This window comes from Musa acuminata, chromosome BXJ2-4, assembly GCF_036884655.1.
Source record: "Musa acuminata AAA Group cultivar baxijiao chromosome BXJ2-4, Cavendish_Baxijiao_AAA, whole genome shotgun sequence".
Lineage (NCBI taxonomy): Eukaryota > Viridiplantae > Streptophyta > Magnoliopsida > Zingiberales > Musaceae > Musa > Musa acuminata.
In genome coordinates, this window is record NC_088341.1 from 28,020,015 (window position 1) to 28,044,779 (window position 24,765).

The following is a 24,765-nucleotide window of genomic DNA, read 5'->3' on the forward strand; positions in this document are numbered from 1 at the left end:
ATATCATTTAAGATATTGCAATGCAAGCTATCATCATGTTGGTTAGAACATCTCATCGCATGACATGTCACAGAGCAGAAGATTTTGAACACAACAACTTATCTAAAGGATGTGCGAGTTATATAACCTTTGAAGATATCTAAGTTCATCAATTCTTAACCAAATCTTGTGATTCCAAATTCCACATATCCCTCTTCTTAGCTACTACCGTCTGCAATCACAAACATCCATTAAAGCTTCCCACATTTTCCTCTGGAGCTCCGAATCTTAGAAAAGCTCACATGGAAAACCTACTCTAGACCATTGCTTCTTCAAAATTAAATTTCTCAGCGCTTCCTTGACGAATTAAGACGAGATTGGACTCATTGGAAAGCTACGATCCGAAGCTACAATCTGATTTGAACCTACTTGCATCCAACGACTATATCTCAAGTTATTCCCGTTTAAAATGAGAGGAGAAGCACACCAAGCCCACCCCACACCATTATCCCCTTCCGATTCTAAAGCTTCATCCTCGCCTCAAAATCTTGGCTTCTTTATGACCGTCGATTCTGGTATATCCGATGGCTATAGTTTGAAGCGGCGAGAGGGTATCGATCCGCGTGTGGCATCAACGGACCAATCAGAACTCAGTATTCTCCATTCGCCCCCCTTATTTAAACTCCATCGCTCGCCGTCGTATGCATCTCGCCTCCCTTCCGACTCTCTTCCTTCCATATACGCTGCGCTTGAGCTCGGGAGACCTTCACGATGGCCACCGATGAGACCACTGATCCGAGACCGGTGGCGAAGTCGAAGAAGGCGAAGGCCTCCAAGGAGGCCAGGGCCAAGAAGGCTGCCGCCCCCAGGAAGCCTTCCGCCCATCCTCCCTACGCCGAGGTGAGGATCTTATCTTCTTGGAGCCTTAGTTTGCTTTCGCTTGACCCGTTTCCGTGGATCTGAAGCTGTTTTCTTTGGTGCTTAGATGATCAAGGAGGCGATCACAACGCTCAAGGAGAGAACCGGGTCAAGCCCGTACGCCATCGGGAAGTTCATCGAGGACAAGCACAAGGCTCACCTCCCGTCCAACTTTCGAAAGATCCTCTTCCTCCAGCTGAAGAAGCTCGCCGCCGCCGGGAAGCTCACCAAGGTGAAGAGCTCCTACAAGCTCTCTACCATCGTGCATGCCGCGCCGGCTGAGCCCAAGTCTGCGGCGGGCCCCAAGAAACCAGCCGCAGTACAGACGAAGATTAAGGCTAAGGCGAAGCCTGGAGCTGCCGCTTCGAAAACCAAGGCCAAGATTGCTACCACTGCGAAGGCTAAATCCAAGCATGTAGCATCTACGGTCAAGCCCAAACCGAAGGCGGCCGCGGCGAAGCCGAGGGTGGCCCCGAAGCGCAAGTCCCCGGTGAAGCCCAAGCCCAAGCCCAAGCCTAGGCCGACCAGGGCCGCGAAGACCACCGCGAAGGAGACCCCGGTGAAGAAGGCAGCAAAGAGAACGTCGAGTCGGTCGGCGCCCACGAAGAAGCCGAAGCCAGCGGTGAAGAAAGCGGCGGCGGCGGCCAAAAAGGCGAAAAAGTAGAAAAATTCTCTTTGTATGAGAAAATATCTCTGTGTTTGTTAATATTAATATTAATATATATTTTTTTCCTCGCTTTACGCTACTTTAGGGAGGAGGTTAAGTCGATGTAAGAAGGATGGTGTGGTTGGGGGACGCTTGTTGCGATCTTTTCATTAGAGATAAAAAAAAAAGGGTTCGAAGATATCGCATGGCATGGCGTTGTGAGATAAGGATTTTAGCTTTTATAGTTTTAGTCATGCATTCTAAAATAATTTTTATATTTTTAAAAATATAGTATAAAAGTTTTATTTGGTTAAATTTGAGTTAAGAGTTAATTTATAATAAATTATTAATATAATAATATATAATTTAGGTTTTTTTTAAAAATAAAGTTTATTTTAGTTTATATGATTTTGATTAATATCATTTAAACTTTTATGATTTATTTATATTTAAAATAAGTTTTATATTTTTTTAAAATATAATATATAAGTTTTTTATTAAATTTAAATTATATATATATTATTATATTAATTATTTATTAAAAATTAACATGTTATGTATGTAAATTTTAACTATTGTTTAAAATTTAACGAGAGGAGTTTATATATTATGGTTTTTAAAATATAAGGATTATTTTAGAAATGAATAATTATAAGATTTTAAATAGTGTATGACCAAAATTATAGGAGTTAAAATGAATCCGTTATGCAAGCAAATTATAACGTTTGTTAATTTAAATTTGACGGGATTTATATGTTATATTTTTAAAAATATAAATATTATTTTAGACATGAATAAATCATATGGATTTAAGTGTTTCATTGTGCTAATTATAGGTGCTCTACAAATCATGTGAGTGATGACATTTTTTTTTTTACTTATTATTTATTTAATATTTTTTTATTTTATATTACATATTGCATATATTGTGATACTAATAAATTTATGCGATGAGAATTAGATCATTATGAGATCACGATAATGAGATCAATTCACTTTTAAATATATAACTTAGATAATCCTGATCATATGTCACTCGAAAGAGATATCGAGATGATAGAATAGACTGATGTACTATATACCCGTCTATATGATGGAGGTGGTTGGTCTCATAGTTATTTGTATGAGGATACTATGAATACCACTACCACACAAGTGGTCATTGGAGAATGAGTTTACCGATTGATTCGCTGACGGAATGTTGGATGGTTGATAATATCTTATTGTCAAACAACAATTCTATCATCTTAGTAGTGTATATTATCCTTATATTTAAGATACCAAGGATGTCCAGTATGAATACTCCACTCTTTGATACCAGACTTATAGACTTGGAAGTTACAAATCTAGCACAACTGGTCATCGGGAGTGGTAGCCAACCTTACAAAGGTTATTGAGTGTCGATAGAGGATCATCAACTCGGTGTTATGAGAAGAATATCCTATATGTTCTTGCTTAAGCAAATTTCTAGCCATAGTTATTTTGATTGAGAGAGAAAGAGTTCTCCGAGAGAATCCGATTAAAGCGAGACTCGAGTAGAAACCGTATGGGCCTAATATCACAATGCCTAGAATACGATCTCTATGATATTCGATGGATGTAAGACTATAGATACATAGTAACTGAGGACAGACATGTCTAATGGATTGAATTGCCTTGTATCATTTAAGGATTGTAGTGTAGTGGCCTAGTACATCTGTAATTGATAAGTTAGTGAATTATTATGAAAATAATAATTCACTAAGCCAGAAGGAGTTCTAACATGTATGACTTATGGCTAGTTCGATATTGGGTATAGAGGGTCATGCACATATGGTATGTATTGCAACGAGTAGAGATTCATATATAAGATATCCGTTGGAGCCCTTACCTTATTGGATATTCAATAAACTCTTGAATTATTGAATAGTTGGATGGAGATCCAGTACTCAATAAGGTAGGATCTATTAGGGTTAAGTTGATATAAGACCTCTATAAATAGGAGGGAACCAAAAGATCATATGCTAGACCCCTTTTAGCTGCCACCTCTTATACTCCTCTTCCCCTCTTTTTCTCAACCAGCAGCCCCTATTTGGGGCATGTGGACAGCAAGAAGGGCTAACCCATTCTTGATTGCGTGATACGCACGAAGAGGAGATCTATGCAGCGATTTGAGGAATGTCTTTGTAGTCCCTATTGTGTTAATCACTGTTAGAGAGAAAGACAGTTGACCTCATTCATCCTCTCCCATGGATCTATAGAATTTTAGAGATATATGATCTCCATAGGCAACACACATCTCTTAACACGCACGACTTTTTTAATTTTACGGATTTTTGCACACTAATCTTTGCACGATGATGAAACTTTTTTTTTTCTGTGAAAAATTTTGAGATTTTGTTTTATGTTCTTCCGCTGCGCATGTGATATCATCCCAAAATTTCTAAATATATGGTCAAAACAACATGAGTTAAAATGGGTCTTAACCTATTGTCATCCTTGTTATTTTATCGAGTGGGTTCGATGGGCCCATTTGTTTTGCTTCGGTGGTGATTCTTCGGTTTTCTTGTGACACCTGAGATATTCTTATGTAAAGCATGTTCTTGGGGGACTTATGTTGGAAGTTCTCGACTTAGGTCATGACTTAGTAAGCGATCGTTGGATGGTGGTATACATCACTTTCCTATCATGTCTCTAGTTATGAGTTGTATCGTGGTGTCTCGCGGATGGAAATAGGTGACTAAGTGTCAATTTGGAACCCTGATTTTAGAATTTAAATTTTAGAAATCAGAATTGAGGAATAGTTATTTTTTAAATAAAAATAATTTTTTTTAAAAAAATATATTATAAAAAAGAGAATTATCGATTTAAATCGGAATCGTTGGTTTCATTTTTAAAAAAATCAGAAATTATAATCAAACAATCGACACTCAGTTCTAGTTTGATTAAACTGATAGAGGTTGCACATAATCCTCTCCTATGCGCAGGGAGGCATCATAGTCGATCAATGGTGTAGGCATCGACTTGCATAATAAGTGTACGGAGAGCTGAGTCAAAGATAGTTGGCTGTATTTGACACATCCAGTAATTTCCTTGGAGAGCTGAGCTCCCTCACCCCAATTATGGACGTGAGAAAAGGTAAGATTTAATTGCTGCCGGAGATAACTCCATCCCCAAATAGAATACTCGCATTGGAAAATGTATTATCGAAGGAATCGGCCTCATGCCCACAGTAATACTAAAACTTCTCTACGGCTGGTTGGAAGGCTCCGCAGTACTACACGTCACTACTCATTCCCAAGTTTCAGTATCAACGAAATCAGCAAGCAATATTAAAAAAATAATTATCATAATCGGATCGAATTAGATGGTCAGATTATTAATTTATCTGATTCAATTAGCCAATCAGATGCGTTGAAAAATCAGAATGAACCGATTGATTTTTAGATGATTCGCATGAATTACTCAATTTACAAAAAGTCAGTATGGTTTTGTAATATAATAAACTATTACTTTAGTATTTTTAACTTAATTTTTTTATTATTAATTTAAGAGAACATTTATCTCGATCATAAAATAAATTAAAAACGATCTTATTTAATGTAATTACCAGTAACTTGTTTTAAGGAGAGAGTTTTTTTTTCTTCTCATTTTCACTTTATTCCTCTTTTGATTTCTCTTTGAATATCTTTTAATTCTTCATGATCGTGTTTGTTGAAGAACTTTCTCGATTGTATCTTAGATAACTCTTTGACGATACTTGCACCAGGTCGAGGAATATCCTTATTATTTTATAATAATACTTTGCATGTCGAGTTCCTTTTTTAAACTCTCTATTTGAATTTTAACATATTTGAAACTTATTTTCGATTTAATCAGAGGATATTTTAATTTTATTTTCGAATGACTTTTGACTAATTCAAATCTAACCATATATTTTTTTTGGTTCTTTTATTTCTTTTAACCAACTCAGGAAAACTAATACATCGTATGTCTATAACAATGTCAATCACTATTAAAAGATTAATACTATACAATAATAAATAAAAGAAAAAAATTAGAAATTATTCATATCAAATTAAAAGAAAAACAATAACACGTGTATTTTAGACATTCCAAAGTACAAAAATATGGCACAACTCTAATTCATCGTGTTCATTATCTACATATATACATGTGTTGATGCATTTCCTTTTCTTTATAGTGTACATATATCATATAACATAAATTTTTCATAATGCTTCTAGAAAATACAGAGCATAAACTTTTCACAATCCTTTTATAAAATATATAACATAAACTTTTCATCTTTTCATAATCCATCTCACATGTCGTCGTGTTACGAGTTTATCATCCAATAATACATTTCGTAATCCTCTTATGACTACAACCCTCCACGGTTGGTGTCCAAAGGTTGACTCTCTCTCAAACCTTGCCGTGAATAGTGTGTAGTAGTCTCGTAGCAATCTTTGCGAGTATTCCAGGAACACAACAAAGCCGGATAGCACAAGGCAATATAATATCAGAACCTTGCTCTTCTCGTGCCTCCAATAAATTAAGTTAAGAGGAGCAACCAAAGAAATAATCACCATATCGAAATTAAACTTGTTTAGATGTTCATCAGAGAAATAAATTAAATGCTTATAGAAGGATATACCAAATTGTCTATTGATTCTTGAAAGAATTTTTTGAAAAAAAATGATTCATTTTAAATATAATTAATGTAATATATTTATGTGAACTATATAAACCAACACACCAACACAACAACACACCACTTTTACTTTTTTAAACTCTAATACAGTGCACCAACTACCTCATCCCAATAACCTTCATCGGTTAGACTCAGTACTTCTCGATCCTTATATGTATCCAAGAATGTTGATTAGATTGAATTCGATCTAAATATCATTGATCGTGGCAAAAAAGATCATTATAGGACTCGTGCTAACTAACGGTTTGCTACCACTATAAGTAAAAGAGGAGGAAACAAGAAATCTCTCTCTAATAGGAAGTAGGTGTTAGATTTTAGATATATAATATAACTAGTTGGATTTCGTTGAAATATTTTAGCCAAAAATCCTTTAGATAACATTGAAATAGCACTGCAGTGCCACGTCAGTCCTTGGCTTCGGCGTTCACGAACGCTACGAACTCATCCATGGCCTCGTCCGAGCTCCCGCCCGCCTGCAGCGCCTCGGTCGCCGCGTCCCTCCACCGCCGCGAGTTCCTCATCATCTCCCCACTCCTCTTCCCGTCCATCACCGCCCTCACACAGCGCTCGATCTCCTCCCTCGCCACGACGCCCGTCTCCGCCCTCCTCGCCCGCACGCCCACCTCCCACACGTCCTCCACGTACTTGGCGTTCGTGGGCTGGTCCGTCCACAGCGGGAAGGCTACCATGGGCACCCCCAGCGACACCGCCTCCAGCGTCGAGTTCCACCCGCAGTGCGTCACGAAGCAGCCCAACGCTGGGTGGGCCAGGACCGCCAGCTGCGGGCTCCACCGCACCACCAGACCCCGCTCCGGCGGCGCCTTCGCAAACGCCCGCGGCAGCGTCTTCTCCACCGCGGCCCGCACCACCCACAAGAAGTTCTTCCCGGACGCCTCCAGGCCGCACGCGAGCTCTTCCATCTGCTCCGCGCTCACCGACGCGACGCTCCCGAAGGAGACGTACACGACGGAGCGCGGTGGCTTCGAGTTCAGCCACCTCATGCATGTGTCCTCCTCCGCCTCGAGGAGGCTGAGACCGTAGGTGGCACCGCCTTCCTTATCCACCAGCGGCAGCGGCACGCTCGGCCCGATCGCCCGGGCGCGCCAATGCCTCTTCAAGCGGTTCACCACCTACACAAGTCGATAACGTCAGTTAGTACATGCATGCATATGATCTCATTAAACATGCGATATGGTTAGTTTTGAATATAACCTTGAATCCTAAATCTTCAAAAACTAATATTAAGATAATTTTGTAATTATAATTAGAGAGAGTAAAATATGATTTCATGTTATATATGTATGTATGTATGTATGTATGTATAAGGATATCAACAGGAATAAAAAGAAGAGTTAACAATAAGAAATGTCCACAACTCTAGTTTTCAAATCATTTCAAAACAGAGGAAAATGTTGCATACTTATTTAATATGTTAAAGTAATTGGAAATAAAGTATGAATCAGTGCCTGAAGCTGAAGGATACTTTGGTAAAAACAATAAATTCATGTATCCAAGCAATATGTTTTGGACTCCGATGCTGAAGTTGGCAAGTAATTAATTACTAGTATTTCCTTCTAATCATGAAATAAAGCAATCAAGAATACAATCAACAAAAATAACTAAATTAAATGCCATAAAATATGGAGTTCTCTTTGATGGACAGAGGCATTTTGGCAGACCCAAAATTCTCTAACATGAGACTTGTTGAAGCCATAAGGATAAAAAAATTAAAGATTTGTCTCATGTAAATTGTTCATAATAAAGAACAACAGAATGGACCATAAACAACACAATTCAACCAACAAATGGATAAGACTCTGAACCTAAAAAAGAGTAGCTAAGGTAAGTAGTAGATTGCAGTTATTAAACTCCATATACCCTCATCACCAATACTACATGGGTCTCCTACTGCTGGTTTGAGCAGTAGTATTATGGACTAATGATTCAGACTTAACATATTAATGGGTAAGAACCCGTCCTTCTTGGTTGATCTTGCTAATCCATGCATGGGAAACTAGTGATGAATGATGGTTAAGGAATAATATTAGTACAGTTGTCATCGAGGAGTTTATTGTACTTTCTTCAGTTTGAAAGCACTTGCATGCAAAGACGTGCACTGATAGCAGAGAGTGTAACTTTTGATTGAGATTGAGATGTAATGACGATAGACGTAAAGCTCAAGTTATTGATGCAAGTACATATTAATGCAGTGAATTAATGGTAAGTACTTATATGAGCGAAAGCATGGATGGCAGATGAGAAGCGGAAGCTTTCTCTCACCTCGATCTCCAGCATGTCGAACGAGTTGAAGAGAACCCAGTCGTCCTTCTCCAGATTGAACTGGTTCATCGCCATGGTCGAGACCGTGAGGTTCCTGCCTTGCCTGAGAGCCAAGGAAGGGAACTCCGACCTCGCCAAGGGCGGCAAGAAGGGAGCGGAGCAGGAGACACTGCCTCCGGCCTCGGGGACGTCGAGCATCCCCTGGTTGACGTAGTAGTATATGGCGCTCACCGCGCACGACTGCGTCGAGAAGGCCGCCGTGGCCAGGCCGTGCATCTTGGCCACCTCGACGGCCCACTGCACGACGGTGTCGTAGACCATGCAGGTGAAGGGACAGCCGGAAGCGGCGTGCTGGTCGATCAGCTTCGACAGGGAGCGGGCGCCGACGTCCGCGAGAGTCAAGAGGTAGGCCTCGAGGCTGGCGGCCGAGGGGAAGCCGCCCCGGTCGTGGCCGTCGGATATGGGCGCGAGGCGGACGGAGTCGGTCTGAGAGGGGAAGGAGTTGAGGATGAAGTGGGTAGTGACGAGGGTGGTCTTGGGGCCCTTGGCGGCCAACCTTTTCGCAAACTGGAACATGGGGCTGATATGGCCTTGGCTGGGGAATGGGAGAACGAGGACATGGGCCGCCATTCTTTGGATGTCCTCTTCCTCCTCCTCCTCTGCTTGCTGCTATGATCTGAGGGGAGGGTGGTCGAGGACTATATTGAACCAACAAAGAGTGATCCCTGTGAATACAAAACATGGGAATAGATTCATGTATCTGAATTACCGGCTAACAAAAACAACTGCTAGAAGTTGCATGCACCTGCTAACATCGTCTCTGCATTTTACATGAAAGCTGGAAAGTGTGATGATATGCGCTTTTCTTTTCTTGATAGGTAACCAAGTCAATCTTCCTGGAGAAAGAAACCAAACATAGCATAAAAAGCTTCCAAATCGAGGCAGGGGATGAACTTTGAGCAAAAGCATTCCGAGTATGGATCGATCGATGGCCTTCTCTTTATACTAAATCTGTATACTTTATATCGAGTTTAGCAGGTAAAAGACTTGGGGGGGGGATGTAATCAAAAGCATGGAAACAGACTGAGAATCCCCGGTTTAGCCTGATCAAGGCACCACTCTTCATGCAGCTATAACTTCGTGACACAATCTTTCGAGTGCCATCATAAAAGGAAAGAAAGAGAAAGAAACACATTTGTTAACACTGACATACTCAATAAATCAATCTGATTAAATCTAAAATTCATTATTGAATTATTTATTTAATGAGCCCATTGTAAATATTATGCTTTTAAGAGAGCTTGAACCATAAGGCACAATACTTTGAGCCTCACTTGTCTACTATTTTACTATCAAGGTAGTGAATTATATTTCATGAATATGATATCTATATAATGTAATATGTGGAATATACCACAAAGGTAAAGTATTAGGATATCTTGATCAAGCATGCCACTTTGATTTGAATTATCCGGAGGACAGCCTTTTGACTCGTCCTCTGTGGAGAAACCCCTGGGTTTTTGTAGGCATTAGATTCTCCAATGTTTGTGTTACTCAAAACACTTCTGCTTTGACCATACCTACTTATACGAGTGTCTCGATACATTTATATAAAATTTACATCCAAGCATACGCAATAAAGCTGTAAATAATCAAGTGAAATCTAATCCACGAAATAATTTGATATATTGGCAACATCATTATTATAAAGGTCATAATGCCAGATGTAGATCATAAACATTTATACTGTAAAATTGATTTTGATTATATAAAAATCACATATCTAAGTAGAATCACAATCATCCTAATCTGTGGATGTGCCTGTAGAATGTATTTGAGCCAATCTTGTAGTCTACTGGCTCATTAAATAGTGCACAGTGGTAAGATATTGTATTCAGAGTATGCTAAAGAAATTAACCCCCAAACAAACAAGCAGAATTTAAACAAAGTTATTGACAGATTTAGTAGTTCACATCAATGTTGGCAACAGAGAATGCCACAGAGAAGAAATGTGTTTGAAGAAAGAGGGAGAGAAGATACGTAGGTAAAAGAAGGATTCTCTAAGCTTGACTAACTAGATATTCATGATGGAGACTAGTATCTCATACAAATGCTGATGAAAACAACACATACCAGCAATTCAATTGAGCATCCTCTGATGAACATACACAAGAACCTCTGGGTGTCTCTCTGCAAGTAGAATGCTTTTGGCTTTTTTAAGACAGGTTGATCAATGCAAGATACACTGACAGCTAAATCATCTCCTTAGTGAAGAACGGAGCAACATTTTCTGAAATTTAAGAGGATGACAATTATATCACTCAGAGTTTCAGGCAGAGACTGTTAGATAAGCTGTAACAATGGCGCAACCAAGGAAAAGGCACAAGTGCCATACCACGATGAAACTAGTGAGACAAAATACTTTCTTTCTAAGGCAATTGGATTTGCTGTTTTTAAGTGACATGGCTCAACTATCCAGTTAAGAGATTAAACATATTTTCAAAACAAAACAGCGGAAACCTAACATTGATTGATTGATACTCAGAATAAATTGCATTCACAATTTGCCTTGCATTTGACATGAAAGGCTGACAGGTAGATGCCGATGCCACCAAGGGCAGCTGCTTGGTAATGGAGAAAGTAATCCATATATCTAAAAAAATATACTTCCATAATCGTCAAGCAGCTGCAGGTGTTTCAAGCTGAGAACTGTGCCAAACAGAATTTACTTGCCCAAATGGGTCAAGATTCTACTTATCAGAGCCTCTTTCTTCCCAGTCACTGAAAGGTTGTGTGCGGTTAAGTAGTACTTCAACTCTATAACAGTCAGGTCCTTCAGCTGCATAAACAGAAACTATGGTGATAAGCAAATGCTAGTCACAATTCGAAATATATCTTGTCATATCTCTTCAACATTTATACGAACCATGTTCTGTGCTCTCCAGCGACCCCAACTTAAGATGATAAACTACAATTTTTGCTATTATCTAAATTAATGCATTAAGAATTTCATAGCATTGCTGGACTGTTAGTGACTTTGTTCTAATTGTAGCTCTTCAAGAGAGCATCACTAGATCTGGAACCAATTTTTTGTTACACATGATAAGATACATAAACTGTTCTTACATATAATGAAGATAACAAATGCATAGCTAGGAGTATATGCAAAACAATATTCATTAAACAGAAAATTGTATTCTTACTTGTCCACTTTCTGCAAGATCAGCCCAATTATATCTTGAACTCTCTCTCTCAGCAGTTTCAGCCATCTCTTTGCGCTTCCGGGAAGCCTCACTTCGAGAACCTCTCATAGACATAGAGTCAGCTTCCTCCTGGTCATGGTTTTCTCCATAAACGGCTATTTTAAATTCTTCTAGTACACGGACTACTCCTGGTCTATGGACGATACCAACACGTATGATTAAAGATGCAAAATGAAACTTTTCGGGCAAAATCACGATCTCAGTGAAAACTTTAGAAAGAAAAATACAGCAAACAACAAATTACCTAGCCAAGCCTTCTTCATCAGGCAGGGTTTCATCCTTGATATCTGGCATCTCATCCTCATCCAGAGCCAAAGCCTGCAGTATCCCGTAGTGTCTCTGCAAAGCTGCAAAGTCCAGGAAAAGGAAGAACTCGTATCAGAGTTCCCGTTAACTGCAGAGGCAGTTTTTCCACTTGTCAGAAATAATTGACAGAACAATAGCAACAGAAATTAACGCAATCAGCCAATAACCATGGTTCTTTAGAATATTGTTTGCTAACTGACATGGTACAATGCCTGAATTATCATAACCAAGGCCCGAAATCATGAGGATCAAGCTTTTAAAAGAATATATAAGGTGCTCACTGGTGGTGGATGGTGACTCATTTTCATTGCAAGTCATAATTAACACTCAATGTGGGACTATTGTGGAATACTACCATCTCCTACTTTCAAATACTTGATGTTCACAATGTCACACCCAAGGCCACACTCCACAAAAATCGGAAGGACGCCCAAACGATGTGGAAAAAGGAGGCACCAGGCCCACCTACCACTAGCCAAAGTGCTTATCCTGACAGGATTGGATTCAGTGGGAAGTACAATAGATCCCAAAATAGGTCACTCACCAGAATGGTTGCTAATTGATATTAATTTATCATTATCAGAAATGATCACATGGGTCAAGCCCCAAAAGAGGGGTACTTAATAGATGCTTTCTGGAGGTGGATAGCTGCTCATATACTACCTGAAGTGACCTCCCATACCCAATGTGCGACTAACTTGGGGTACCACGTGAATCACAAACAGTTGTGAGATGCATGCATGATGTATCATGAGCAGAAGAATTCATCACGTTCTACATCATAATATGTCATATACATGTCTTTTGGAGTCATTGCTGCATTCTTGCATACCATGTGTTGGTACACCATAACAGACTGCAGCCGACCAGTTCTGGTACCCAAAATTGGGATACTTGCTTTCAACAACAAGGTCAGATGTGAATATAATAGACGTCCATGTTCAGAAGTTTCAGCTCATCTGAGACTGACCAAAAACTTCATGGAGCTTCAGACAGTTCAGTTAAATTGAATAGCTGCTACTTTGACCAGCTTCAGTTCAGCATTTTACTCCAGCTTTAAGTTTAATTTTGATGGTTCTTGTTACAGTGTGCATCCAATCATCATTACAGCTGCACTGGTCAAAGCATCAACCACTGTGCTCAGCTGCCTAATAGAGGCATGCCTTTGACAAGGTATAGAGTTAGCTGACAATGTCAAAGAGAAGAAATCCACAAGACATTGAGGTTCTCCTACTAATCTTCCAATTTCACACATTGGTTGGGCTGTGTTGCTTCTTATAACAGGAAGACTGCTATTCCTACCAAGCTCATCAGATAAACAAACGAAGGAAGCACATGCCATAATGTCTTATTCATCTATTTTGGAAAAATGAAGTGATCCTACTTTCTTTTCTCAATATTTACTCTATAGCACTTATTTATATAATAAGACTAGATAAAGAGACAAGGGATGCCAAACAATCAACTAGAATTGATTGGCTCACTTTTGACACACTGAATTATATAATATCCTCAATAAACTCAAGTTTGGCTTTCAAGTAGTACACAAGGCTTAGTGATGCAGAACAGTACAGGAAGCATTTTTTATTGGAGAATTAATGAATTGAAAGTGCATAGATTAAATAATGTAAACTTCTAAAACACTTATAATCACAATCAGGTGAAAAATGACAACAGAAACAGTAAGGTTGAGAAGGGTGCAAGAAATTAGCAACGGAACCTACAATGCTCACCATCAATAAGAGAATTATGAAAAAAGGTGATGCTTCCACCAATGCGGGCTCAGATGAGGGGTCAATGTACGCAATCTTACAACTAATTTATGTATATAGATCAGTAGGTAGATAATTGTAGTCTGAATCATCAAGATTCATTAAAATTCATAAATCCTGAATCATTTGAGTTTGAGAATAATTTCCCAACAAGGACTTTGTGAACAAATACGAGTTTGTAACATTCCCAAGAACATTGTTTGGCATCAGAAGTATATTTCTATAACCAATATGAAAAAAATGATAGTTCTATAATGTAAATTTGCAGAAAACCTGGATTTGCAAATTGGCAAACTGAAAAGTCTTTCAAATCTATACGCCTCATCAAAGCAGAGGCTTTCTTGATCTGATCATCTGTGGCACGAGGTGCAATAGCATCATCTGTACTGTGAAGCTGCAAGTGAAACCAGAATGAATAATTTGCCAATATCAAATAAGTAGCTGACATTGGTCAAATAACTCTGCATGCCTCTTCAACATGTCTGATATCATCAGAATAGGGAAGATATATCATGTGCATTCCAGGAGGTTCAACTTGACCGCTTGAACTTATTATCTCATCCTGTCCCATTGCAATCGTGTTAGAAAGTTTTATTCAAAGTTAGCTGATACAGAACCAAAAGAACAAGCTGCCATTCACAAAAATTCCAACACAATGGTTGGTTTGTCCATTGGCACATATTCTTTATTAAAAAAATTAGAGGAACAAGAAAATTATGCAAAAATAAGATGGATACAGTTGACCAAGATAACAGTACCTTATACTAATTACCAAAAGCAATTCAAGTAGTTTCGTTTAAGTTTATATCTATCTAGACTTTGTCAGTAGATGAGAGACAGGATTCAGAAGTAGAAGTGACCTCACTAGCGAGGCTAATATAGTTTCTTGAACACTCACGAACAAACCTTTTTTTTTTAACAGATCTAGATATGCTAAACATGGATGACTTATTAACTTGGACATTGAAAATGTTTACATGCAAATCACATAGCATGTACATCTTATCAGGGTTTGTTGTACCGATGTGTACCACCCGATACAGGCAATATGTACCAGTCCGACAAGGGACCAGTATGCGAACTGCCCTATACCGGACGGTACTATTATGACTTTGTATCAAGCGATATAGGGTCTATACTGATCAGTAACAATCAAAATCCGATTATTACCGACCAGTACAGGTCGGTAACGGTCAGATTTCGACCATTGCAAACCAACAGCTAAGATTGTCCTATTTCAAAATGATCAAATTGATTGTTTGAACCATTGGAAAGGGCTTTTAAACCATTTTCTCCCTCCTCTTTCGACTCATTTAACTCTCTCAAACTCTTTCATTCACATCTCTCTCTCATTCTTATATTTTTGTTCTCCTAAACTAAACAAAGCTACGATTTATGGATTTGATCAAATTTGGGAAGATTAAGATGAAAAACACGCAAATCATTCTAGATTTTTATTGATTTACGAGATGATTAAGCCTATTATGTATGGTTAATAACTTAACATCTAGTATGTTGTTTGATATGTTTTTGATAATAGAATAGTATTAATTAAGGAGTAATTAAGGCCTTTAATGTTATGATTAGTTGTTTAATGTTGATTTTTTCGAAATTAGACAATGAATGGGTCAAATTTTTGTATTTCATGCATATTAAGGTGATTTATATGTTTGTGATGGTATAATATGTCTAATTAGGTTTTAATTAAGATTTTTCATGCTGTGATTAGTGATTTTAATCAATGATTGAAATATCGTACTATACCGAAATTTCGACGTTTGTTTGGTACGGTACGATACTATATACCGAGTGGTCTACCGTTCGGTATATATATATATACACATATATATATATATATATAATATTTTTATAAAAGGCGACGTCGCGTCACCTTTTCGTTCTCCCACGCAGGGCGACGTCGCCTCGTTTATATATATATATATATATATATAAGATTATGAATATTTATATATATTTATATATAAACATTCTTATAAAAAGCGACGTCGTCGAAAAAGGCGATGTGACGTCGCCTTTTATATAAATATTTATATTAATATATATTCCGTTCCGTCCGATAACGAGCGGTCCATGTACCAGTCAATTGATGGACCGGTACGTACCGCCCGTACCGGGTGGTATTATTCGAAATTGCATACATTGGTTTTAATGATGATTTAATCAAAATTTGATCAATATTAGCTCAATTCAATATCTTTAATACCTAGTATAGTGTTTAACATGTTTATAGTGATAAAAAGTATATTTAATTATGATGATATCAAAATTTAAGCCATATTGGGTCAATAAATATCCTTCATGCATATTAGAATGTTTGATATATTTATAATGATGAAAGAGGAATAATTCGAGGGTAATCAACTATGTTAATGGTATGATTAATGTATTTCATGATGATTTTATCGTAATTTGACCTACATTGGATTAAATTTACATATTTAATACTTCTTTGGGTGTTTGACATATCTATAGTGGTAAAATAGAGCTAATTAGAGTTTAATTAAGTTTTTTTACTACTGTAGTTAGTGTATTTAATGAAAATTTTATCGATATTGAGTTAATTCTATGTATTTATAATGACAAAATAGGGTTCATTACATATAATCGCACCTTGTTATTTTAAATTAGGGCTAATCATAGCTTGACTATTTGATTCGATTTTGATAGGAACATGACACCAAATGAATAGGCACATGATGACGCTTGGGATCATGCCCGAAAGATAGATGGGAACCGTCATCATTGGCAATGCATTTATTATGACTATATCGGGTGAAGATATATTTGGCTGATGGGTATCTCGATGTTGTAAAATACAAGAAAGTTCCGAAAGAGGTTCATAAATCTTTTCAAGACAAGTAACAATAGGAAAGGGAAGATACAATGAAAAAAAAGGCAAGAGCTGAGAAAAAATACTATAGGGCTATGCAAGAATTGATTTATGATGAATATAAGGGTCACGACGATAAAATCGACCCGAATCTCAAAGCTGGTATTCGTATTATTGAATCTCGAATTTTGATGATGAAATCAATTGGTAAATTATTTGATCTAATCCATGTGTTGAGATAAGTGTGCAGGATTAACTACGATAGCAGTAACGCGTAAAGCAGATGATGGGCCAGAGTCGAAAACTCGGACGATATACCGGGAGCTCGCCGAGAGTTCATCGTGAGATCATCAAAAGCACGTTGGAAGACTCGTCGAAAGCTTGTCGAAAGATCGCCGGAAGCACGTCGGAAGACTAGCCGAGAGTTGGTCGGGAGTTCGCTGGAAGCTCGCCGGAAGACTCGTCGAAAAGTTTGCCGGAAGATCACCGAGTGAAAAATCGACGTACAAGACCATGCTCGCCTTAATCGTAGTTAGAACGAGTTGATTTGGGAGGTAATCCCATCAACTCTATTAGGGGCCAACTGGGCACAGAGTTGGGCTGGTTTGGACCGGAGTCAAGGCCCAACCAGGATGCTGAATTCCACGCCGACGGTGGCACTGCTTGGAAAGCAGCACCCTAGGTGGTCTGGGCGATGGTACCGCCAGCAGTTATTGCTGCCAGTGGTGGTACCGCCCCTGTCAGGCGGTGGTACCGTCCAATGTCAGGTGTCAGGCGGTGGTACCGCCCAGTAATGGCGGTGGTACCGCTAGTACCCGAAAGTCCGGGATGAGACATTTTTTGGCTCCATTTTTTAAAGTCATTGGGGTCTATATATATCCCACCCTTTTCAGCATGAAAAGGCACCGAAGTGTGATTATAATCTTGAGTTATTGGAGTGTAAAAGTGTTGTAAACAAGTGCTAGAGTCCTCCCTTTCTAAGTTTTTGAGATCATTCAAGAGAGGTGTGGGACTTGTAAGGGTTGTCTCCTAAACCCAACAAAAGGAGAAAGAGCTGTAAAAGGTGATCGATCTTCACCGATTGAAGGAAGGCCTTTAGTGGACGCCGGTGACCTCAACGGAGGAGGGATCCGAAAGTGGATGTAGGTCACATTGACCGAACCACTCTAAATTCTAGTTTGTATTTCGTTTTGAGCAATTTACTTTAACTACAAATCATTTCATAACAAACTACTTCTCCTCCTCATCTTGCTTTCACTACGCTTATGCTCTCTTACGTTTCAAGTTGCTATCTTTCCGAATCGATTTCCATTAAACGTACGAAATCTTTTACGAAATCCAAGAATTTTCCGTTGCACTAATTCACCCCCCCCCCCCCCCCCTAGTGACGCTCTTGATTCTAACAATTGGTATCAGAGCACGGTTCACTCTCGTTTGGTTTAAAACCCAAGAGAGATGGCATTTGCCAGCAACCAAGAGGGTCATTCAAGTACACGTCCGCCCATGTTCAATGGGACGGATTACACATATTGGAAGACTAGAATGAAGATCTTCCTAATTTCAATGGATTTTGAGCTATGGAACGTTGTCGAAAATGGTTTTCAAAAGTCTTCTCTTCCAATGAACGATTAGAATGAGTTGGAGAAAAAGGCTTTCACTTTAAATGTCAAGGCTATGAATGCCTTGTTTTGTGCATTAGATAAAAACGAGTTTAATCGAGTATCGATATGTGAAACGGCTTTTGATATTTGGCATACACTCGAAGTGACTCATGAACGCACTAGTAGAGTGAAGGAGTCAAAAATTAATCTGTTAGTGCACACTTATAAGTTGTTTCAGATGAAACCGAGTGAGACCATTGGAGACATGTACACCCGATTTACGGATGTCGTTAATAGTCTAAAAGGACTTGGTAAAAGTTTCTCAGATTTTGAACTTGTTAATAAAATTTTAAGATCCCTTCCTAAGAGTTGGGATCCTAAAGTAACGATCATTCAAGAGGCCAAAAATCTAAATAATTTTCCTCTCGAAGAACTAATTGGGTCACTAATGACTTATAAAATGACTTGTAAAGCTCATAAAGATCTTGAGGACACCCTTCCAAAGAACAGGAAGGATATGGCACTAAGCATGGTATGCAGTATCGAATGACGAAAAAAAGATATGAAAAGACTATTCTTTCTTTTAAATTTTGGGATACTATAAAATGACTTGTAAAGCTCATAATATTTGAGATCGAGTGACGAAAAAAAGATAGAAAAGACTATTCTTTCTTTTAAATTTTGGGATACTATAAAAAAAATCATAACAAGAGTGAAACCACTTTGCGTTGACCTTCATAAGGTCGATATGAACAAGTGTCCCTAAATGCCTTATCTTAAACACATGCTAATTACAGCGAGAGGAGGTTAAGAAAGTATTCAAAGATGATTTTAAGACCAAGTAATACTTACAAATCATCAATAGCAGGACTGAAGTTCATATAGACCAAGATATCCATAATGTAGATAAATTGATATTCAGTATAATTTAATTCATAATTTCTTAATATTTAAAAAATTCTTACTAATAAAATTATGTCTTGCGGCGTATTATCTAAATATGTCCATTCAATTTTCGTATAATCTTGGAACACGATCAAATTTATTGTCAGTACTAAGAAATGTTATATATCGACTCTTATAAAAAACTATCTATACTATTATGGAGGGCCGATTATTTCGGGAAACAATTTGTTCATTCTTTGACGACGTAGTTGTATCGTGTCATTATAATATGGATCCTGGTGAGAAAAAATTACACACATGTTAATTATAAACTATATTTGATATTAATTATTTGTTCTGCTAATAAAGTCATATCTATATCCTTTTACAGTTAGTGGTGGCTACAATTTGGAGGGGATGCTCCAAATTTAAGGAAGGTTGTCGTCCGTGTACTTTTGCAGATGATGACATCTAGTGGTTGTAAATGTAATTGGTCAATAATTGTATTGATTCACACGACGGTCCGCAACAGACTATCGTACAGACGGTTGGAGAAACTAGTATATATCCACTATAACATGCGGCTAAGGTTGTGATGTCCCGAGTTGGACAAGGAGCCAGAGGAAATAGAGATTGATCCCATCGAAGATTCAAAACCGATGTTAAAGTGGGTCGAAGCAAGGGAGAACCAAGAGGATCTTCTACTTGATAAGGCGGGAGATCCTCAACGTCATTTATGTTTTATTGAGGCAATATAAGAAGATAAAGCATATCCCTAGTAAGAGGAAGATCCCCCTCGGTCAAAACGTGGCAGAAGGAGTTGGAAAACATTGAGTCAGACTACTCAAGGACCTAGAGACACCCAACCATCACAGTCGTCCGCTCAGCGTGCAAAGTCAAAGGCAAAGGGGAAGGCAATAACATTAGCCGTATCATTAGAAAGAAAAGAGTTGCGCGATGAAACACCTCAATCGCATTCAATAAACCGCTCAATCCAAAGACATGGTTGCAACGTGGACAGCAATGCCTCACCATTGATGGTGGTAACATTGAGGAGTCGATGGTCCCATCTACATAATTTAAGGGTGGTGCATGGACCAAGCAATATTTTACACATGCCACCTAAGATTCAAATCATGGAACTCAACGAAGTACTGGTAAAATTTATACACAGAAGGGAAAGACAGTGGATGATTTTAGGCAGATGCGATAGAGCCTACACGATGTAGACACAAAGCAAAGCTCATCGTATTCACAACCATCGTATTATGAAGAATCTTATGACCAACAATAATACGATAATAGTTGGTCATACTTTTCTAAGCAGTAGTATGGTGATCAATCTTCTGTTTTGAAACAGTAGATCAATAGCGAAAGTAAAAGTTCTTACATTATTCTTCATACTCCGCACCAATATATGCCACAATCATACTTACCCTATGAGCCGCCTCGGACACGTGTGATCCACAACAATCAATCTTCGACCATGACCACATTGATGCACTAGTGGCATTCAATGTATCAGTATACTTTGTTGTTGGATCAATTTCAAGAGTCCAACAAACATATCAAATTGATATACAGATACATATGATCGAGGACCCTAATCCATCGCCCATAGAGTCCCGTCATTCTTTTTGTTGATAGAACTAAGTATATTTATCGACTGATTACTTAATTCATTTGAACCTTAAAGTTTAAGTTGTTAAAAAAAAATCTAACAATTCAAATCGTTTCTTTGTAGATAATTCAATATTAACGGAAGGATGATTTGGAACGTACAACAAAGCTACTCCTCAAAGTCCAAAAAAGATATGCATCACTATTCTTTTCTAAATTTAGATTATTTTGTTAAAATTATACTAAATTTATATTTATTTTCAACTTTAAAACCCTAATCTAATTTTTTTTTTTTTTGGAGCTATTTTTGATATTTTTTTCGTACAGTTGGTACATCCCAACGTACCAACATATAGTACATCGGTATGCCCTGGTACATATTATTCCGACAACCAATCGGTACACCGACATGGACCAATAAGACAAACCTCGCATCTTACAAGACTAGTTAGCCTTTTCTTGGAAAACTTTCATCCTAGAAGACTTTGTGAGGTTATACCTCAACTATTCAGTGTTACCCATCTTAAAGAGAAAAAGATATTATTACAACAAGAAATTTAGGTACAAAGGTTTAAAATCCAACTTCATCAATCTAAATAGCTTTTTCTTAGAAAATTTTCATCAACGAAGAACAAATATGAACTTCTATGAAGTCCCATATGAAAGAAACTAACCAAACATTACTCATCAAATCTATGAACTTCTATAAAGTTCTATAAGCCCCATATGAACTTCTATGAAGTTCCAAATGGTAGCCCACATTGCTGCATGGATAAAATCGTGGATGTTGGCACTTAGGCTATGGTATGCCATATAAGTAGACTACAGTAGCAGCCTGACAATATAATAGCCAGTCTCAGCCACATGGAGTTTACCATGCTCAATCAGGTCAAAAGTGGATCGACAATTTTGATACCATTAGAAACTTGATCAGTCAGGAATTAGACTGCTTGATTAAATTAATGCCTTCACCCTCAAAGCTTGACATTCTAGACTATATTTGCAATATGACATTGTTAGGACTCTAGCTAGGAGAGTCCTAATTGAGAGGGACATTCATATAAAACCTACCTAAGCGGACCCCTATTAAAGAGGTGAAGAGGCCGGCTAGGGTTAGGAGATTATTTCTTAGAGAAGAATTAGGAGTTGTAAAGGAATATGAGTCTTGAGTAGAAGTCCTATTAGGAGTTGGTTAGAAGTAGGAGTCTTGACTAGGAGTCCTATTAGGAGTTAGGGTTTAGAAATCCTATAAATAGCCATGTATTCCTCCTCTTTTGATAAGCAATAGATGAATCTTTTCTGCAGCCTTTGAGCAGCAACTTGGAGGGAGGAACCCCTATAGAGTTCCAAGGAGGCCGATCCCCTAAAGAGATCAACCCCAAGTTTAGAATCTGCAAGGGTTCTAACACCTGGTATCGGAGCAGCGTTCTTGGCGTCTCGCTGCCCTTCCATAGCCATCCATCAACCCCTCCACAACCGCTCAAAGCAATTCCCACAATTGCTTAAAAGATCGTCATCAAATTCTGTCGTCATCTCCACCACCACGGATCATCCTTTGATCTCCCCGTGAATTACAACAGGTTCTGGTTTTCTACTTTACTACTGCTGCAATTTAGTTATCCTTATTTGAAAATCCCAAAAAAACTATTCCTATATTTCTGCATAAACATTTCGTCATTAAGTTTTCTTCTCTACGACGAAAGATACATTGCAGAATTCCAACCGTATAGCACCGTCTGTTTGATCTTGCTACTGTGTTTTTTCTATCAAAATCTCTATGAAATTTTTATGACATCTTTGACACTTCCTAACAGCAGATTTTCCTATGGTTTTGTCAAAAATTCTTAATATAAACCATTGATATTTTACATCTAATCTGCTATACTTGAAAATCTGCACTGTAAAATTTCAGCCGCATAGCACTGTTTTTTTATCTTGATACTACGTTGTTTCTATCCAAATCTCTACGAAATTTTTATGATAGCTTTGACACTTCCTAATAGTAGATTTCCCTTTGGTTTCATCAAAAAATTCTCAATATAAACTACCGATTTTTTATGTCCAATCTGCTATACCTAAAAATCTGTGCTGCAGAAAATTTCAGCCGCATATTGTTGTCTTAACCCATCTATTTGCAATCTTTTTTTAATGAAATTTCTTATACACTTCATAGATCATCTTGGCTTCCATCTAAGATTGATCTATTAAGAAATTCATCTCTAAAAACGATTTTATGTTGCTACAAATTTTCGTCGTAACCCGCTGAAATTTTTCGACGAGAATTCTGCAATCGCAACTTGCACCAATTTCCTTACTGTTATACTGCCGAAATTTTCTTGATTAAATTAGATATCCTTACTGTCATATAAACTGTGATTTTGCTATCAATTCCCTCCTCAATTCTCTCAAGTTTTTTATGGAAATTACGTCGAGAAACCGTTGTTTCTTCGACGACAATTCTACTCTTACAAGATAGCACATACTTGCTGCAACTTCCACTGATTTCTATCAAACCTTTGCCACCATCTACCACAGATCCAAAACATTCATCCACAGCCCTAAAACTCCACCAAACCACACCCTCAAACTGCACCCAAAATAGCCACAAAACAATCCTAAACCGTAGCCTACATCCACCAACCCTTTCGACCATCACCTCTCTCAACCAATACATGCCTTTAACCCGACAACAAAAGAGAGATCTTAACATCACAGATTTGGTGGCATATACTATGGCATCTGAGGAAGTAATCAATGCTAAATTTGAAGCCTTCGAGATGCGAATGGAGGATAAGATTCGGACGCTCTTTACCGAACTCAGATTGGGCCGACTACTAAGCCCGAAGAAATCACATCAAGGAGAGAGCTTTGCCCAATCGCACCAAGCCCGAAGATATGACTTCCAAGAGAGGGGAAGCTCTATGACCAACCTCAACTATCCATGCATGAGAATGGACTTCCCTAGATGGGAAGAAGGAGACCCAATTGGTTGGATCTCGCGCGCAGAGCGATATTTTCGGTACCATAAAACCGCGGATGCATCTATGGTGAAAATTGCATCTATACATCTTGAAGGGGATGCTATATAGTGGTTTGACTGGTTTGAACATACTTATGGAGTCCTTTCATGGCGACAATTCAAAGAAGAACTGCTGATCCGCTTCAGACCAACCGATTACGAGAATATTGATGGACAACTAGCAAAGATCCAACAAACCTCTACCATTCAGGAGTACCAAACCAGGTTTGAAAGGTTATCTAATCAAACTCATGATTGGTCTCAAAAACAGCTATTGAGGACCTTCATTGAGGGCTTGAAGCCGGAGATCCGAGAAGTTAAAGCGCGACAACCGTATACGCTTATGGCAGCCATCTCTTTCACACGACATCAAGAGGAGCAATTGAACCATGAAGCTCGGAGGACTAGGGTCGCTTCTCAACCAGTAATATTGAAGCCCTCAGCCCCCCCTACTGTCGACCAAGTCCAAAGAGGTTAACAAGAGAAGAGCTTTGGGAGCGATATGCGAAGGGGTTATGTTGGCATTGTGACGAGCCGTGGAGCCGTGAGCATGGCTGTAGTAAAGGGGGACTTCTTATGATTGAACCGATAGAAGAAGAGGTCATTGAACATCCAGAAGAAAGCCTTGAACATGAAGAAGAAGATGCAGAAGAAGAGCCACAACCGACCAAAATTACGGTACATACACTAGCTGGCTACTCAAACCCGCAAACGATGAAAGTTGGAGGCCTTCTCAAATAACAACCGATCACCGTTCTCATCGACACGGGCAGCACTAATAACTTCCTAAATAGTAAGGTTGTTATCCATATGAACTTACCTATTGAGAATTGCAGCAGGTTTGTCGTTAAGGTCGCCAACGGACGGATTTTGAAGTGTGATCATAGGTGCCCGCAGGTGAAACTGTTGCTGCAGGACCAAGAGATAATTGC

The 24,765-nt window shown here is 38.5% G+C and overlaps 3 protein-coding genes across 4 annotated transcripts in view; 1 reads left to right on the forward strand and 2 right to left on the reverse strand.

Annotated features, from left to right (window-relative positions):
- The first annotated feature begins 668 nt into the window (after window positions 1-668).
- On the forward strand, window positions 669-1,742 carry LOC135610201 (histone H1-like). The gene is made up of 2 exons (XM_065104389.1): window positions 669-879; window positions 965-1,742. The coding sequence occupies exons 1-2, from the start codon at window positions 751-753 to the stop codon at window positions 1,559-1,561; spliced, it is 726 nt and encodes a 241-aa protein (XP_064960461.1). The 5' UTR covers window positions 669-750; the 3' UTR covers window positions 1,562-1,742.
- A 4,806-nt stretch (window positions 1,743-6,548) lies between these two features.
- On the reverse strand, window positions 6,549-10,885 carry LOC103981990 (indole-3-acetate beta-glucosyltransferase-like). Its single transcript, XM_065104392.1, has 4 exons — window positions 10,650-10,885; window positions 9,322-9,412; window positions 8,517-9,241; window positions 6,549-7,366 (listed from the first exon to the last, which is right to left on the reverse strand). The coding sequence occupies exons 3-4, from the start codon at window positions 9,144-9,146 to the stop codon at window positions 6,641-6,643; spliced, it is 1,356 nt and encodes a 451-aa protein (XP_064960464.1). The 5' UTR covers window positions 9,147-9,241; window positions 9,322-9,412; window positions 10,650-10,885; the 3' UTR covers window positions 6,549-6,640.
- Window positions 10,886-11,031: 146 nt separating this feature from the next.
- Window positions 11,032-24,765, reverse strand: part of LOC135610202 (ATP-dependent DNA helicase 2 subunit KU70-like) — a 40,196-nt gene continuing 26,462 nt past the window's right edge. For both annotated transcript variants that reach the window (XM_065104390.1, XM_065104391.1), the window contains 5 exons: window positions 14,327-14,419; window positions 14,131-14,251; window positions 12,024-12,126; window positions 11,720-11,912; window positions 11,032-11,355 (listed from right to left, as the gene is read on the reverse strand). In XM_065104390.1, the coding sequence (XP_064960462.1) occupies window positions 11,242-11,355; window positions 11,720-11,912; window positions 12,024-12,126; window positions 14,131-14,251; window positions 14,327-14,419 (624 nt within the window). In that variant the 3' untranslated portion in view covers window positions 11,032-11,241. The remainder of the gene's footprint in view (window positions 11,356-11,719; window positions 11,913-12,023; window positions 12,127-14,130; window positions 14,252-14,326; window positions 14,420-24,765) is intronic.

Excerpts from the sequence above, each read along its gene's own strand:
- LOC135610201 (XM_065104389.1), top strand. The coding sequence starts at position 751 with ATGGCCACCGATGAGACCACTGATCCGAGACCGGTGGCGAAGTCGAAG. Across the intron at positions 880-964 it reads CCCATCCTCCCTACGCCGAG|ATGATCAAGGAGGCGATCAC; the intron begins GTGAGGATCTTA and ends TTTGGTGCTTAG.
- LOC103981990 (XM_065104392.1), bottom strand. The coding sequence starts at position 9,146 with ATGGCGGCCCATGTCCTCGTTCTCCCATTCCCCAGCCAAGGCCATATC. Across the intron at positions 7,367-8,516 it reads TCGACATGCTGGAGATCGAG|GTGGTGAACCGCTTGAAGAG; the intron begins GTGAGAGAAAGC and ends CGACTTGTGTAG.